Consider the following 17,294-nt stretch of genomic DNA (forward strand, 5'->3'; position numbering starts at 1 on the left):
AGCTCCCTTCCCATTCGAAACACTAATCAATCCCCATGAACTTCTTGGCCCTGATCCACAGCAGATAATGCAGGAGGCACAGGGCTGCCTGGGCGATTCTAAAGCTTGGCTAGAATCTACTATCCTGGGAGAATCATAGCCCCATAACTGTCTTTGCCTTGTTAGCCATCAGAAAGCTGCTGCACACTAATTCATGCTGCTCCAAAATCGGACAATGACAGGTATGGACTTTGGAACATTTTTTTGGCTCATTGCAAGTTTATGAAAAATCCATCTGGGGAAGGTGGGGGGAAAGGATGAGAAAGGACACCTGAGGCTTCCCAGAGTGCCCTGAGCCCGGTGCAGGATTCTGGCAGCATGAAACAAGATCTGAACAGAAATTCAGGATACCTGGGCCTGGGATTTAACACCTGTTAGCTGTGTCCCCTCTTCTAAGTCACTTCTCTTTATGGGTTGATTTGGATTCTCGCCAAAGTGAAGAGTTAGGACCACAGGGTGTTCCAGTGTATGTTAATGGACATTCTTGTGCAAAAGATTGTGTGTGAATAATCCATGTTTAAATGGGTTTGGAAAACTGGAAATTGGGATCAATAAAGATAAAGACATTTCCCTGCTATAAGACTTTGTAGTCTTTGATATGCTAATGGACACTGCGATTCTCCAGGCCAATGAGATGTAAAATACAGTGTGCTTTAAGGATCTTGCTTTGAGGAGAGCATCTTGTGGGCCTATATTGCAGTTGGGACCTGCTGGGCCAGGTGGCACTGTAACCTGAACTCCCGATTCCCATTGCACACTGCCTCTTCACCTCCAGAGCCCTTTGTCCCTGGAGCCCTGGTGAGGCAGGACTCACCGCAAGCTGGGTCTTCCAGCAGGTCCATGATGACTGAGTCAGCGCCCTTGGTGTAGACGATGATCTCACCAGTCAGCGGGTGCCTCACAACCACAGACATTCTCTTCCTGATGGAGTCAAAGCCCAGGGTGCAGAGGAGGTCGAAGGTGAGGCAGGTGCCCTGGGGCAGGCGCACGGTCACCTGCTCAGGCGTCCGGGACACCAGCGTGAAGCTGTAGGCATGGGCAGCGTGCACAAGGGCCGCCTCGTCAGGGCTCTCAGCCTCATAACAGAGCTCGGGCCCAGCCAGGCCTGGAGCCGGGGCTTCTAGCACCTCCTCCAAGGATGTGCCTGACCCAGAACCCAGAATGTCGCCTTGGTCCCACATGCTGCTCCTGTAGCCGCCATCGGTAGAGTAGCCTCCACTGCACACAGATGCATCGTCTCTCTCATCCGAGTCTGGGGTGGGCACATTGGCCCCCGGACTCTCCCCCAGGTCTGTGTCAGAGGGTGCAGTGGACGAGAATGACTGGCTGAGGCTTGATAGCTTCAACTTCTGGAAGAGCTGCTGAATCTTCTCCAGGGACATGGCCAGAGCCTTGGTTGAGGGTGGGATGGTGACCTTGTGGCCAAAAGAGGAAAGTAGAACATTACTCTCAACGTTGGAGATAATATCAAGCTGTCTTATGCAGAATATGAAGGCAATTTTGCAATAGGCAGACTATTTGGGCCTTCTGTGATCGTGGGCAAGTCTCTTCTCCTCTGTGGGCCTCAGTTTCCCTAACCACAAAATGAGAGAGTTAGGGCAGATGTTTCCTTCCAGCCCTGACATTCTTGGGGTTGACAGTGCTCATTTTCCTCTATCTTTTGATCATCCTATTCTGAGTTTGGGCAAAAGAAAGAAAAGGAGATGAGAGTTCACATTTCCTGAATACTTACCATAACCTTTTCTAGTTCATCTTTGTGTGCAGTATCTCATTTCATTCTCTCAGCAATTCTATGGGATACTATCATTATCCCAATTTTTGGATGAGGACACTGAGGCACAAAGAAGTTAAATAAATTGGCCACAATCACCTGTGTGCAGGGAGGAGAGCTTGGACTCAAAGCTGTGTCTGCCTGGCCCCAGAGACTGGGCTCTGGAGCTCTCTGCCAGCTAAAGGGAACTTGGAAATTGAGAGTCGGGTATTGTCCTTAAAATGTCACTTCTTCACCCCTCAAAAATATAGTTAATTTCTCAGATAATGCTTCCTGCCTCCCCAAACTCCCTGAAGAGCTCTCATAACTTGGTGACTTTTCAGAGTGGTTTAGAATCTGGGCATAGTAAGGAAAGGCTGTGGTGTCGAGCCTGAGTGAACCCTCTTGTCTTGGTTTCACAGACACAAGTTGTACCACTTAATTATTCCTGTCAGTGACTCCACAAGGGAGCAGCTTGGCTGAGAGTTTGTGGAAAATTGAAGACAAATCTACCTTCAGTAGATGTCAAAGTATAACTCTACATAAATGACCATCTAGCTACATTATTTCCATGGGAAGAACATCACAGTATTAATTATTTGGAGCCCCTGTGTATAAATAAAAGCAGAGAGCAGTGTAACAGTGCTATTAGGAGTCGTTACAGAGTTGCATGGACGGTTCTGCCATGTGTTAATTGTATGTCCTTTGTTAAGTTACTCAAATTCTCTGAGCCGTCATTTTTTTGCTTGTTAAATCCAAGAACATATCAGCTCATAGAGTTGTTGGGCTGTGAGAATTAAATGATAATGCAGGTAAAGTGTTTGGCATGAAGCTTGGCACATAGCTAAGTGCTCAGTAAATATTAACTCTTAATAGCTACCCTGCGAACAGAAAGACAAAGTTTGAAGGGTAGACAAAGAGCTCATAGATAACGTCTTCCATTTTATTTAAAAATGAGGAAGCAGACTCAGAGAGGGTAAGAGATCTTTTCAAGTTCTCACAGGGATGGAACGGTGACACCATGGCCAGGACCCAGGCATCATGTCTCCTTGATCAGGGCTTCCCACATTGCCCCCACCCTACCTTCTACTTCCCTATCTCTCCTCCGCTCCACCTCCAATCTTCACCAGTCCTTACCCGCTGCCTGGGCTCAGTGGTCGTGGACACCATGACGGAGTTGCAGATGGTTAGGGCAAGAAAGAAGTCGGCAATGGAGGAGGCAGTGGAGAGGGAAGCCTTGGTGGGTCTGCTGTCTGACAAGGTCTCCAGCCATAGGGCAGCATCTCGAACCTTGGTCAGTAGGTGTCTATCTGGAGTCACATCTTTCTCCTGGAAGAGAAAGGCCTGAATGAGAGCCTTTCCTGAAGGGCCTGGGGAGGAAGGCCCCTGCAGCAGATTCTTTGCACGGCCGGGAAAAGGATGATACAGTCTACACAGCAGTCTCGCATCCTGCATGTTCCCCTCTCCTGCAGACCAGATCGTTGCTGATTCTTATGTGATTTCTTCTTGCTCCTCAACCCGACATGTCCATCAACTGCCGGTTCTTCCCTCCCCATATCTTCCCACGATTTATTGCCCATTCCTGCTGCTTCCTACCATGCTCAGACCCTCTATCCTGGACTTCTGCACCAGCCTCTAACCAATGTTGATGTCTCTCACCTTTTTTCTTTTTAACCTTTCATGAGTATGTGCAATCTTTCTAAAACTCCATTTTCCTCCTTGACCTCAGAAAACCTTCAGGAGCTCCCCTTGTTAACACAATCAGTTCACCTGACATTTAGATTCTTTCACAGTTTGCATCTCCTCTCTTTATTTCCAGCACTTCCCAATGTGGACTTTCAGCTCAGCCCAGTGGTCTGCTTGTTGCTGTCTGAATGTACCTCTCCCTCTATGAACACACTCTGTTTGAAAAATCCTCTTTTATCTACCAAAATCCTACCTAGAATTCAATAACCATGAGAAATCCCACCTGTTCATGGGATCGTATTCAGCTCACAATGAATTCTTTTTTTTTGAACCACAATGGCAGGTTCTTGAACTCAGAATGTCCACGGGAGTCAGGCATGTAAAGTGAATGAGGGAAGTGGGTCAAGGTACAAATAAGGACATTGCGGGTGGGGGGAGTTGTGAGATCTGGGTCCTACCTTATCTAAAGGGTGGCAACTGCTTTGCTGAGTGAAATGCTCCAATGCTGGTTTAGTTGGCCAAATCTCCTGATTTTTCAAGATAAAGCAGACATGATGCATAACCCTTTTCTTTCTTTTCTTTTTTCTTCTTTCTTTCTTTCTTTCTTTCTTTCTTTCTTTCTTTCTTTCTATTTCTTTCTCTCTTCTCTCTCTCTCTCTCTCTGGGCTGGATCTAACTCATGGGTTTCCAATTTTTTCCATCTTTGTAGAAATTGCCACTAGAACCATCCCTTTGGAATTCTCCGCATATTAACCTATATCTTTTTTATTATTTGTTTGTTTGTTTATTTATTTTCTCTTGCTTTGCCTTCTCTATTCCTCCCAGGGATCTGATGCTCTGACAGCTTCTCCCAAGTGGTGAGAACTTGAAGACCCAGAAACAACTGGAGCAGAGGTGGTGGCGGCAGCGGCAGCAGTGGAGTTAGGCTCTGCCTACCTCCCCACCGGCGTCTTGACTTGACCTATATTTTAAATTCACTTTTCTTATGTCCATGTTTAATCTCCCTAGAGATAAGGTAAGAGCCTCGAAGATAGAGAGATTGAATTTTCCATGAGGCTGTGTCTTTTAGAGCTCTAATGACAGCTTTGTTTGAAGCAGAAGCTCGGCAAACACCAGCTCTCAATAGTTCGATATGACAAAGCCATTTTGCAAAGAAGCTTTCACATAAGACCATTTCTGTCAGTGTTCAGAGTTCACAGATAAATTATAGCTTAGAAGAAAGTCAATGGTTGAAAAAGATAGACCGAGGGAATCTTGATTGATTCATGCAAGGTGAAGACTGAGGGCCAATGAGCTGTACAAATAAGAACCCAAGTTCAGATTAAAAAAAATCTCACAGGAAAAGAGTCCTCAGACTGTTTTTTCTGACTGTCAAATGCAGTGACTTCCAGAAGTGTGATTCTGTCCTCCCTGGAGCTGCTACTAGAGGGGAGGAAACAGATACATACCGCTAGGATGGAGTACATACTCTCCAAGAGTTCCAGCCTCCACTTGGGGTGCTCCCCACGAGTCAACATTCACACCCCAACTTGCTCAAACCATCTTAAGAAGACAACTTCCAGGACAAAAGTCTACTCATCACAAGGAAGAGTGCTATTCATAATAAAACTGCACCAAATCTGCATTTCCTTCCATTGCCTTGTAAGCAATGATGAACTATCCATACCATGTGGACTCATTATTTTTGGAAAGCTTGGGAAAGATGCATGCGTTATCCATCCTCTCTGGCTTTGAGTGCAGTCTTCACGACAGGAGCTCACGTGTGTGAAGCTCTTCCTACCTTCCCGAGCAATGTCATTTATATGATCTCACCAGATTCTCACAGTCCCAAATTGAGATGAAACTAATCCTAACTCGAAATTGAATTGAAACCCAGAGAGATAGGCTGATTTAACCAATGTCATCCAGTGTGTCAGTGTAAAGCCACATTCAGAACTCAGACACCTGGACTGCTAGTCTAAAGTTTTTCCTTTCTGTGGTCACAGTAAAATAGCTATGTTCTCTTATTAATACTCCTCTGCAAACTCCTTGAACCAGATTCCAGGGTCCATTCGGTGCCTGCCATCAGTTCCCCAACACCACTCCAGGAACTCTGAACCCACTTCTCATAGTAGTAAGAGAGCTATTCCCGTGGTATTTCTTATGTTCCGGGACACCCACTGTCTCGTTACATCCCTGCAGCAACATCATCTGTCGAGTGCTGCTAGCCTCCCAATCACCTCTGTCTTTCACAGGAGGAAACTGATGCTGGGGAAGCTAAGTGTCTCGCCCAAGCTCACACAGTGAGTGGGAGGAATTTCTTCAGTTGATTCCAGATAGTCTGACTCCAAAATCTGTGCTCTTTAACCCCCATGCCAGGCAAGTCATGAGAAGGAAGCAGACATTGAGACTGCCAGCCAGGGTCTTTAGCATCTGGCAACCCACACACAATAAATGGTCTTGTATACCTTTAAGCCTCAGCAGACAGTCCCCAAGATTATAAAGGGGATTCTGGAAATCTTCCTTTTTCAGAGAATAGATTTTTTTTAGGGGGATGTATGAATGGGATGCTGTTAACCCTTAACACAGACACCCAAAGTTGGGGAACAAGCTTGGAGGCCATCAATGCCAAATCCCCCTTTTTTTCTGATGATGAAACTGAGTGCTAGAGAGGAAGTAAGGGAAGTGCTTGAGATAGTGCACTGACTTAGGGTCAGAGCTGGGACAGCTTTTGCACCACCTGACTCCCAGCCTCTTACAATGTCCTGCTTTGCTCCAAGCTATGCATCATGTATTTCCAAATTGTAACACAGTTAAAATGATTTAACAGTCGTTTATGTCATGTTCATTTACCCTCTAGTCTATAAGTGCCATGAGGGCAGAGACTGTCTCTGATGGGCCCATGATGCCTGGCAGATTGCAGACACTTAAGATGTTTGTTGACTGACTGCTATCTAGGATGCTACCTCACCACTGATTAACTCTTGATGTTTCTTTGTTAAAACTGTTCTTTAATATACAGCAATGCATTAAAAAAAAGTTTTCTCTGCAGAGGGCCCACCTCTCTGGCCTTGGTGGCCAGCCCAGCCTACAGGTTCCAGGAGCAGATGTCAGCTAACCTTTATTGAATCACCATAGACCTGCCGCTGCGGGACAAGGCTCTTCACGATTCCTTTTGCTCCGGGCCACTGGTTTCCCATATGGTCCATTGATATTCAGGAACTTGCCCCTTAGAACACTAGAAAGAAAGCAGCACCCTCGCCCACTGCTGGCCCTTTGTCCAGCCTATTTCTGTAAAGGAAAAGAAATATAGATTCGTAGGGCCACCTGTTTTCAAACTAGAACTTTGTGGCAGCCAAATACTCAACAGGTTGGATTTCTTTCTATAGAAGAACACCTAAAACTCATACACACCCTCTTTGAGGAAGGTGATCTTTGAGCTCTAACTGCACCCTCGAGGGTCCTATTGCTATCGTTAGAGAATACTTACCGAGAACTTACAGCAAAGTCAGGCACTGGGCTAAGTGCTTTCACGTCCATCATCTAATCATCATAATGGCATTGATATAGGTGCTAACATTCCATTTTAATCATGAAGGAAATGGAGCTCATCAAAGTTAAGTAACTTGCCCAAGGTCACAAAGTCACGAATGATGTGCAGGGACTTAAATCCGGTTCTGCCTGATGCCAAAGCCTGAACCCTTAAACACTATGCTAGCACTTCCCAAACTTTTAACATGCATGCAAATAAACTGGGGTTCTTATTAAAATGCAGCTTCTAGTTCAGCAGGTCTGGGGTAAGTCCTGAGTATCTGCATTTTTGACAAACTCCCAGTTGGTGTTCATGCTGCTGGTCCAAGGACCCCGGTTTGAGTAGCAAGGTCTATGCTCCATGGCTACCCTATTGTTCCCAATTCCTTTCTGGTTGGGATGTGCTCCCACACTGAAGGCTGGGAAAAATAGGCCACACGCCATTCTGCTGTTGAGCTCTCAGTTTTAATAATAACTCACTCGAGTTTACACTGATGAGTATCACTGATTGGGTGCAATGGTTTGCTGCTGCAGGAATCCACAGAGCCAACCATGGAAATAAGCAGGAACCCTGGTGCCTGGGCCTGGAAGAAAACCCTTTGTGGCATAGTTCCTCCTGTGTCTCCATCTCCTCCTTCTCCTCTCCTCAAAGTGCAGCTTTCATTCCAGCTACTCTTAAGAACCCCAGTTCTCCATCTTGCTTACATAGATTATTTCCTCCTGCAACAACCTGCACTCCTCACCTCCTCCCCACCAGATGGTCTCCTTGTTCTCCTGGTTAACCTTTTATCTTGTCTAAAATTCAGCTTAGGTGCTGACCCTTCCAGGAAGCCCCCCTGATGCCCCAGTATGGTGATGTAGCTGCACCTCTTCTAAGCTCCCATGGCACCTCTGCACCCACATGTCCCAGCGCAGAGAGCACTGTGCTGTAGCCATTGGTGCTCTTCTTGTGTGTTCATTGGGCTGTAAGCTCATGAAATCAGGGTCAATGTCCTATTAGGATCCCCAGGGTCTAGCATAGTATATGCCATGGAGTGGATGCTCTCTGAGTGGTTGTTGAATGACTGACTGACCAAATAAATTAAAGCCTATTTTAAAGAACTGGGAGGAAGCAGACGCTTCTATTTATTGTTGGTGGGGGTCTCAACTGGTACGACGTCTTCAGAAGAATCAATCAAAATAAAAAATGTACATACTAGCTAATTTTGCAATTATGCTCTAAGGATAAATACTGTGGAGAAACTCACGCATGTATAAACAGATGATGATGGCTCAATCGTCCAACAACTTCTAATAGCCACTAATAAAAAGACAAAGCAGCTCTCTATTGAATATCTACCTGTCTGTCTGTCTACACATAGGAGATATTCTCCAAGATTCACTAGGTTAAAAAAAAAAAGCAAAGTACAAAACAGTGTGTATGGTATGCTTCTACCTGTGGTAAGGGATATGCTCATGTGTATGCCACACTCGTGGGCCTCTGTACCCCTCTGGGGAGGACACACAAGAGCTGCTAATAATGACTGTCTCCGAGTGGTGGGAACAGAAGAGGTGGGCGGCGTTGGTGGGGGACACACTTTTTCCACCATTTGGCCTCTGGTTCCTCCTGCGTATTTAACCCTGTGGTGTATCATTATCATGGAAACAGATTTTCTTGGTTGCTGGCGAGCTGGAGGCTCAAATATTGCTCAGGGCAGTGATATTTTTGCCTGGGCTGAGGTTGTCATCTGATGATATTTGGTTTGAATAAAGAACTGGGAAAGCCCAATGTTAGTAAATGTTCACTCAAGCAGGAGCACATGGATTATTGGGGTAAACTTTTCCCAAATAGGACATAAACCCACGGGAAAAAAACTCAGCGAGAAGGGAGTTTTCCAGATCTGGCCAGACCCCACCTCTTGTGAACAGTGGCACTGCAGCTGTACCCCCTCACCCCCATTTGGGACACTGGGGGCCAAGAGAAGCACAGATTGGCTTCACCTGTTACTGTCCTGTGTGGTTCCATCACTTCCAGAAAGATTTTGTGTGTTTGGCTAATTAAATCGGGACTCTTACCTAACCCGACAGTGGGCACGTGTGCATGTGGGCTGTCCCGCCAATCTGGAGCAGACTGGGAGAGTGCTGCATAAATCTCTTCCAAAGAAAGAAAGGAGGGCCAAGGTTAGGGAAAGGAGGCAGAGGTCCAATGACATCACCTTCGCTCTTCTCTATTGCATTTTCTCTGTGGGGGAAGGGGGGATACCCACAGAAGGGAGCAGTGGGGAAGTTTGGAGGAGCCTAGCTGGCCCCAGTACAAAGTTTACAATTAGGAAGATATTCTTTGGTCTGATGGTTCTGAAAAACATTCTGCGAGTGACATTTTTAAACCAAGACTATCTGCTCAAATCTTAGTTGCTTACAGACCAGGAAAAAAAAAAAACATTTCATTTTCCATCTGCCAGTACTATTAAACATTGGCTCAGAACTCACCATTTTTATAAGGATATTACTCCCACCTTAAAGCCACAGAGTTTATAGCAGGCAATTAGGCGACAATCACTGACACTTCCTTGTTTTTTGTAGTAAAAGAAAAAAAAAAAACAACCCTAGGTTTTGTTGTTGTTGCTCTTGTTGATTCTTGTTTTATTTTTGGCTGAGAGCAAAGTGCCAAGGAATCCAACAATGGGTTTCTTTAGAATGTGATGGAATGCTCCCTGGGGGTTTCAGCAAGTTCTGCCCGAGTGAACAAAGGGAAGGTAAAGCACTGGTGGTTCCAAGATATGATTGGTCGGACCTGATGCTGGATGGGCAGGTGAGGGCAGGCGTGGAAGGCAGGAGGGAGAGCGGCAAGCTCAGGACCTGCCAGGGGTGGGTAGGGGTGGGCTCCATGGGACCCTCCTGGGGCTGCCACAGAAGCTCTCTGGGATTATTTTAAGGATCTGGCTGTAGCCAGAGGAAATTGATGGGCTGGCATGAGAGCCCTTAGGTGGCATAAATCACACCCTTTGACTAATGTCTTCCAAGCTGTAGGAGGTGCCTATTTGAGCCAAATGAAGACTGTTTCCTGGTGGAACATAGGTCTGCTTACAGAGGTTCTCAATCTTGGCTGCTCACTAGAACTATCAGAAATAAAATAAGAATACTCAGGCCCCACCCTAGGCCAAATATACCAGCATCTCAGGGGAGAGAGTGCAACCATTGTATTCTACGAAAACTCCCTATTCCCCTCTGTGACGTCCATATTTATATAAGGCAGACAGCTTGCCTTTAGAAAGATCATTTAAAACTTCTATTAGGTATCCACCTGCCTGGAACACATGATTTTAAGATCAAATCCTCAAAATAAACTCATAAGCCTGAACAATCATGTTCGTTTTAGCAATGGGGAAGTTAAGGCTTCCAGTTCAGTAAGTTGACCACAGCCACAGACCTAACACATGGTGCAGCTGAGATGAAAACCTGGAGCTTTGGACCCCAAATATGCCTTATGCATAGCTGGGAGTGATCTTGCAGATGTTATTTGATCTTTAGAATGTTTCGTAAGAATTTTAAGTGAAGTATTTGCATGCGATGGAAGAGAGCTAGAAAGAGGTTTAACATGTTGCTAAGGTTTCCCAGCAAGCCAGTAGCAGGACTAAAACCAGAGCCTACATTTCCTGACACTTAGACCAGTGCCCTCCCTAACAACAACCCAAGGAAGCTATCACCTCACTAACCCCATATTTTCAAGTGACCTGATTATAGAACAGTGTACTTAGTGCTCATAAAAATAGCACATCACCATCTCCACCTGCCCAGGCAACAAAATTGGGTCTTGTGTCAATTTCCTTATTGCTCCTGAATGAATTTTGCCAGAACTTGCCTTTGGAACTGCCAGCCAGGTCAGGATGATGACATCCGGGATCTGGAGGTAGCTCTAGGGTTAGTGTGTCCCTATCAGCTAAGGGCCCTGAATAAAAGTTACACTGCCTGGTTCAGGGATGTGGTTTTTCTGGGATGCTGAGATTTTTCAGGCTGAACAAGAGGCAGTGAATTGGTGTGTCCCAACTGAGATCCACAAAGGAAAGTTTCCTTTTTCTCTCCTTGTTTTTCGGGGGAAAAACATTCTCAGGCACATGGGATGCCAGTGGTACCTAGAACCGGAAGATGCCAAAAGAGACGTAGAATCTATGCCTAATGAGAATTCAGTAAGGTCATTTTACAAATATTTAGGGAAAGAGCTGGGGGAAGTGCATTCCATGTATAGGGGGCAGAATTAAATTAAAGAAGAGAAAGACCTGATAATAGGCACACCCTGTTGTTATCTCATTTGGGAATGTCAAAAAGAAAAAACCTCACGGAAGTCTTCCCAGAGGCACCTATGGACCATTTCACTTGTGTGTTTATGACGACCATACGTCTTAACACCCTGTTTTTGTTTTATCTTTGCTAATGTTGCATTTCTATGCATGACAATGAGGCAAGAGAGTTAACTAGAGTTTGTACTCACCCAAAGTCAGATGAGTAACAACTCAGAACACAGACTCACAGCATTTTTCTTTGTCACACATCAAAAAACACAGTACTAGGTTATGAATACTAAGTAGCAATATGAAAAATACTTTTGATGGCATATTCGGTTAAAAAAAAAAACCTGTGCTACTTAACCTTGCAAGGAAGAAAGAAAAAAACAAAACAAAACAAAAAAAACCCCTGGCACCTATAATCGATATGTACCATGATTGCAAATAATGTTTAACATATATAGTTGTGTGTGTGTGTGTGTGTGTGTGTGTGTGTGTGTGTGTGTGTGTATTCATGGAGGAAATAAAAGACTGAAAGGAAACTGACCAAAAGGATCATTTTTATAATCTAGGTCCCATCTGTTAGTATGTGTCTCTTGTTCAAGATAACCGGGGATCCCTGTGGCCTTTTCTGCAAGTGCAGAGATTCCAGATGATGTGGTTTTATGTTCCCGGGAGAAAGAACACATGCAGAGGAAAGAGGAATAGGACAGGAATCAGAAGGCCCAGTTCTTGCCTTGACTTCTGAGGGATGCTGTGTGATCTCGGGGGAGGAACTCAGCTTTTTCACTTGCTACCTGGATGTTTGCTGATGGCTGTCCTAATGGATCGAAGGACCACATGCAGAAAGCCACAGACCAAAGTCACACACTCAAATGCCCATAAAGGCCAGGCAGTTAACCTAAGGTAATGATGTAGACTGGATAATTTTGACATAGGTATTCTTTGCTTTATAACTATTTAAGGCTAATTTTTGATTATCACCAGAAAGTATCACCAAAAGTACAAGCTTATCTTTTGTTTTTCCACTTTGTAGAAATATGGGTATAATAGCACAAGAACCTTTAGTGATATCCCTCGCCCAGGAAAAAAAAAAAAAAAAAGAAATATGGGCATAACAAATATTTCTCATTTCTCTTAATTGTATAATTTCTCTCCACCCCCCCCTTTTTTTTTTAAAGCGATGAGATCTCATTATGTTGCCTAGGCTGGAGTGCAGTGTCACGATAGTAGCTCACTGGAGCCTTAAACTCCTGGGCTTAAATGATTCTTTTGCCTCAGTCTCCCAAATAGCTAGGACTACAGGTATGTGTGAACATACATGGCTGATTTTTTTGTGTGTGTGTGGAGTCGAGGTCTTTCTATGTTGCCTAAGCTGGTTTCGAATCCCTGGCTTCAAGCAATCCTTCCAGCTCAGCCTCCAAAAGTGATAGGGTTATAGGCATGAGCTAGGTCTTAATTGAATAATTTTAAAAACATACACAACTAACATGCTTCTGGCTCTCAGCTCAGAGGTGGGATAAATAGAGAAGGTGGTGGGGAGGGGGCTGTGATGAGCTGAAGACTTCATGCTCAGTCTAAGTGGTATGGATTTCTCAACTCAAACCAATTGTTACCATGAGGAAATGCTGACTTAGTGTGTAGAATTTCTGCAATTCAAGTTTTTAAACAGAAGCAAGAAATCTATATGTTTATATGAAATCTCCTGATTTCTAAACATTGGGCATTTCAAATTAACAGAAATTGTTTATGCCAACGAAACACATGTGTGGACTACATGCAAGACCAAGGGCGTCATTTCGAGAGCTGTTGAGTGTGTGTATAATCTTTTCTCTTTCACATCCCAGAGTTCTCTCCTGCCTCTTCCTGCCATGGGACACTTGCAGTTCAAAGGGGGAAAGGCAAGGACTTACTATGGAGCTGCTGAAGGCCACCGGAGGCTGCGAGCTTTCACGGCGCCCCACGGACCTTTGTCGGGAGTGGCCCTGGATGGGCACACGGGCACTCTGGCTCCTCCTCAGGGGCTGGGCTCCTCTTTGACTTCTCACAGTGGCTGGACCCTGGGCCCATCTGGCTGGGAATGACAGGCATTGATATTGGTTCCACTCTTCACTGTCTGAGTCCAGCTCCTTTGGGGTTTCCAGTCGCTTGGCTACAAGAAAGGAGTCTTGTTATTGCACCAGTCATAAGTTGGCCAGGCCATAATTGGATGGTCCTTGACTTTGGGGTTGGGCAAGAGCACAGGTCCTTGACCCATTCCTAGAAATGAGTGTGCTTTGGAGGACCCAGCCTTCTTCTATATGACATAGCTCTGTGTGTGTGTGTGTGTGTGTGTGTGTGTGTGTGTGTGTGTACTCATTTAGCTCGGGAAAATTGGCAATGGAGCTACTGAGACTGGAGAAAGAGGGGTGCCACCAAGTCCCACAGATTTAAATCCTGGCTGTACTACCTGCTAGTTATGTGTCTTTGAGCTTTGACTTAACTCAATTCTCTATTTCCCCAATTAGGGGTTTTTAAAAAAGTACCCAACTCATAGGGTTGTTTTGAAGATTTAATGATATAATGTGTTAAAGTGATTAGCATATTCTAAGTACTGGTAATGGTAGCTGTTATTATTATTAAAAAGAGATCAGGAGCTCCCACGTAAATGGCCAACTATTACCACGGCAAAGGGGATAGGGCCGTCTATAATATTCCCTCTTCTCTCTTTCTCCATCCTTCCTACCCAAAAGTATGAATGTTGTTCTCTTGAGAGTTTCTTTTTTTAGGAAGTTCTGTATGTCGGGTCATGGTGGTGGTGGCTGAGGGTATCAGGTCACCTTTATGGGCCACCTTCAGTCCATGCAAGATAACAGTCCAGGTATTTTACAGCCCTATCTCCCAAATCAAAACTTTGCCACCAGGGAAAATCATTTTCTGAATCTGTCAAATCTGAGCATGTGCCTTGCCCTAGACCTGCCCTGACATGTCAGGTAAGGCGACCTGAGAAATTCCTAAGCCTTGGCTGTATGATTGGCACATAATGAGGAAATGTGTCCAATTCATTGCTCACAAGTAAAAATCCTGTGTTGTATATGGTACCAGATAAAGATCGACTGGAGGGGCACCATGTATGGGATCGCTTCCAGCCTTTGTGAACACATGAAAGCTTACAGGTAATTACAGCAGCACTGATCTGCGACAAGGAAGACCACAGGGATATACGAAGCAACTTGCCAAAATGCCACACAGCCTCTATGGGGAGCTGAGATAGTGTCTTTCATCTCCTATTCTCTTGGAAGAGCAAGATGTTTCCTTTTAGAAAGAGGGATGAGGCCCTTGGGAGCCCTCGTACCATTTTCTTGGTGAGAGTACTCGCTGCCCATGATGGTGCAGCGCCGGAACACCATCTTGTTCTCTGTCAGGGTCCCTGTCTTGTCCGAGAAGATGTACTGGATCTGGCCCAGGTCCTCAGTGATGTTGAGGGCTCGACACTGAATGGACGAATCGGTCTCTTCATCATACAGGTCGAGGTCATTGTGCAGGAAGAATACTTGCCCGAGCTTCACCAGCTCAATGGAGACGTACAGAGAGATTGGGATGAACACCTGTGGAAAGACGGATTCCCACCGTGTCGGAAACCAGGCAGTTTCCTGCCTCAGCACCCTCCCTAGCAGGTGGAAAGGCATTTAATGGAACACAGGATGGACTTTCTCTGAGAAACTAAAGGTCAATGACTTCACGTTTCCCTTGGAATTCTTAGGGGGAATCTGAAAAAGCAATATGTCTTCTTCACCCTGGGTGCCTGGCGGGAGGTAGGCACTCACCACTGGTTGTCAGTGACTGAGCTGGGAGGGAGAGAAGCAGCCTCTTCCCAGAGCCCCCTGACTCCCCTTGGATCTCTATGCCACTGAGGGCTGCCACCCACTTTTATGGGTACTCAGATCCCACTGACTTGACACCTAATATTTGTCGAGTGCTTGCTGTGTGTTGCATGCTGTTCCGAGTCCTGGAAATGGAAGTCAACTGAACAGAATCCCCTGCCCTTGAAGAACTCAGATTCCAGTGACAGTAAACAAATAAATAAACATATACTGGTGGTGGTGAGTCTCGTGAGAAAGAACAAAGAAAAGTAAAGAGGGTAGAGTGATGGCCGGGAGGAGCTCTTTTATAAGCCATGACCTTTGAGCAGAGACCTGAAGAAATGAGGGTGTGAGTCTCGAGGTTATCTGTGGGAGGAGGTTCCGGGCAGAGGAAAAGGCCAGGCAAAGCCTGGGCGCTGGGGGCGGGCAGGTGTTTGGGGAGTAACAATGAGCAGACCTTGGACGTGAGAGAGGAGGAGGAGGGCCTAGGAGGCAAGGTTAGGGAGGGGGTCAAGGTCCAGGCCACTTAGGGCTGTGTTGGCCACGGTAAGGACTTTGAAGGGCACTTTGAGCAGATGTGAAATCATTGGAGGGTTCTGTGGACAGGAAGGGTATAATTTGATTCACATTTAAAAATGATTACTCTGCTAGATGAATGAATGGAGGGAAAAGGTTCACTGATAAGAGGGCAGTGAAACATTCTCAAATACCACGAGAAATCTAATGTAGATGGAGCCTGACTAAAGCAAATTTGCACTCTCTTCACCTTTTCAGAGATGGTTATTTTCTTAGAATGAAGATTCTTTATTCATCTCCTTTTCCCTTACTGCCTCACATTTTGTAGATGCTCTCTATGTTTTGTTATTTTTTTCCTTTTATATAGGGACAAGTCTGTTTTCTTCCATCTCAATCTATCAAATGTTAAACACAAACTGGGAGGTTTCTCTCTCTCAATGTTTGGAGCATAAGAGTTCTCTTTAGCTTACTGTGCTGCTTCATCTTCTTTTGTTCCTAGATCATCAATGTTTTACCTGTTCTATATCTGAAAAAAGGGGCAGACACACGTGGGTCATTGCTGTAATCTTAAACAGAAAAGCCTGATAACTCTTTTCCTCTAGATATTATCTGGGGGCAGGGTCTCCTCCATAATGCAGGGTGATCTTGACATTACCCCAAATGTGAATACTTTCAAAGCAATAAGCATCTCCTCATCTCAGTCCAGTTAGTTCTTCTTGGGGCCAGTACCAATGTTTCTTTATTTTGCATAGTTATAGGGGTATTGGCCACATATATTCTCAGGCCTCTGGTTAGGGAGGGCTTCCTACCTGGAGCAGGATGATCATTGAGAGGAACATGTAGACACCCTGAAGGGCAAAGGGAAGGAAGCTGCCGTCGGCCTCTGGCACATCGAAAGGAGGGTGTTCTTCAAAGGTCCCATTCCAGAGGATGTGACCTGAGAGGAGGCAAAACAAAGGGCGAGACAGAATCTCCACTTAGTCCTGAAGTTGGTCAATTACATCGGCCCTTGACCCATTCCTAGAAATGAGTGTGCTTTGGAGGACCCAGCCTTCTTCCATACAACATAGCTCTGTGTGTGTGTGTGTGTGTGTGTGTGTGTGTGTGTGTGTACTCATTTAGTTCTAAAGTGGTCCTTCATATACCCTACATTTCAATGCCTAGGCATTAAGTCTGTTTTACAAGGGGAGATGCACATGAGTATTACTTACGTTTTCATGAAGTTCTGTTAGATAGGGTTTGAAAAGAGAGAAAGGGACATATACTCTTTTTAATTGTATGGCAGAAAGTGCATGGCTGGGGAATTTTGACAGATCTATTCCCCAATCTCCCTTCTCCCATCCAATACCCATCTATCCACTCATTCATCTATCCACACACCCATCCATCCATGCATCTATCCAGCCACCCATCCACCCACCCATCCATCCATCCATCCACCCATCCATCCACCCACCCATCCACCCTTCCATCCACCCATCTACACACCCATCCATCCATCCATCCACACATCCATCCACTCATCTATCTATCCACACACCTATCCATCCACTCTTCCATCCACCCATGTACAAACCATCCATGCATCTCTGTTTACCCATTCATCCCTCCCTCTATCCAACATTTATTAATTCAAGAAGGAGTGAATCCTAGTTCTTGTCCTTGAGGAGTTCCTTTCCATTAGGGAGT

The 17,294-nt window shown here is 45.3% G+C and overlaps 1 protein-coding gene across 1 annotated transcript in view; it reads right to left on the reverse strand.

Annotated features, from left to right (window-relative positions):
• ATP10B (ATPase, class V, type 10B) overlaps positions 1-17,294 on the reverse strand; it is a 95,425-nt gene that overhangs the window by 37,433 nt on the left and 40,698 nt on the right. The window contains exons 7-11 of the mRNA XM_012644798.1: positions 16,415-16,542; positions 14,582-14,834; positions 13,161-13,399; positions 2,927-3,118; positions 854-1,454 (exon numbers count right to left, since the gene is read on the reverse strand). Coding sequence (XP_012500252.1) covers positions 854-1,454; positions 2,927-3,118; positions 13,161-13,399; positions 14,582-14,834; positions 16,415-16,542 — 1,413 coding nt within the window. The remainder of the gene's footprint in view (positions 1-853; positions 1,455-2,926; positions 3,119-13,160; positions 13,400-14,581; positions 14,835-16,414; positions 16,543-17,294) is intronic.

The sequence above is a fragment of the Propithecus coquereli genome, unplaced genomic scaffold, assembly GCF_000956105.1.
Source record: "Propithecus coquereli isolate 6110/MARCELLA unplaced genomic scaffold, Pcoq_1.0 Scaffold220, whole genome shotgun sequence".
NCBI classification, from domain to species: Eukaryota; Metazoa; Chordata; class Mammalia; order Primates; family Indriidae; genus Propithecus; species Propithecus coquereli.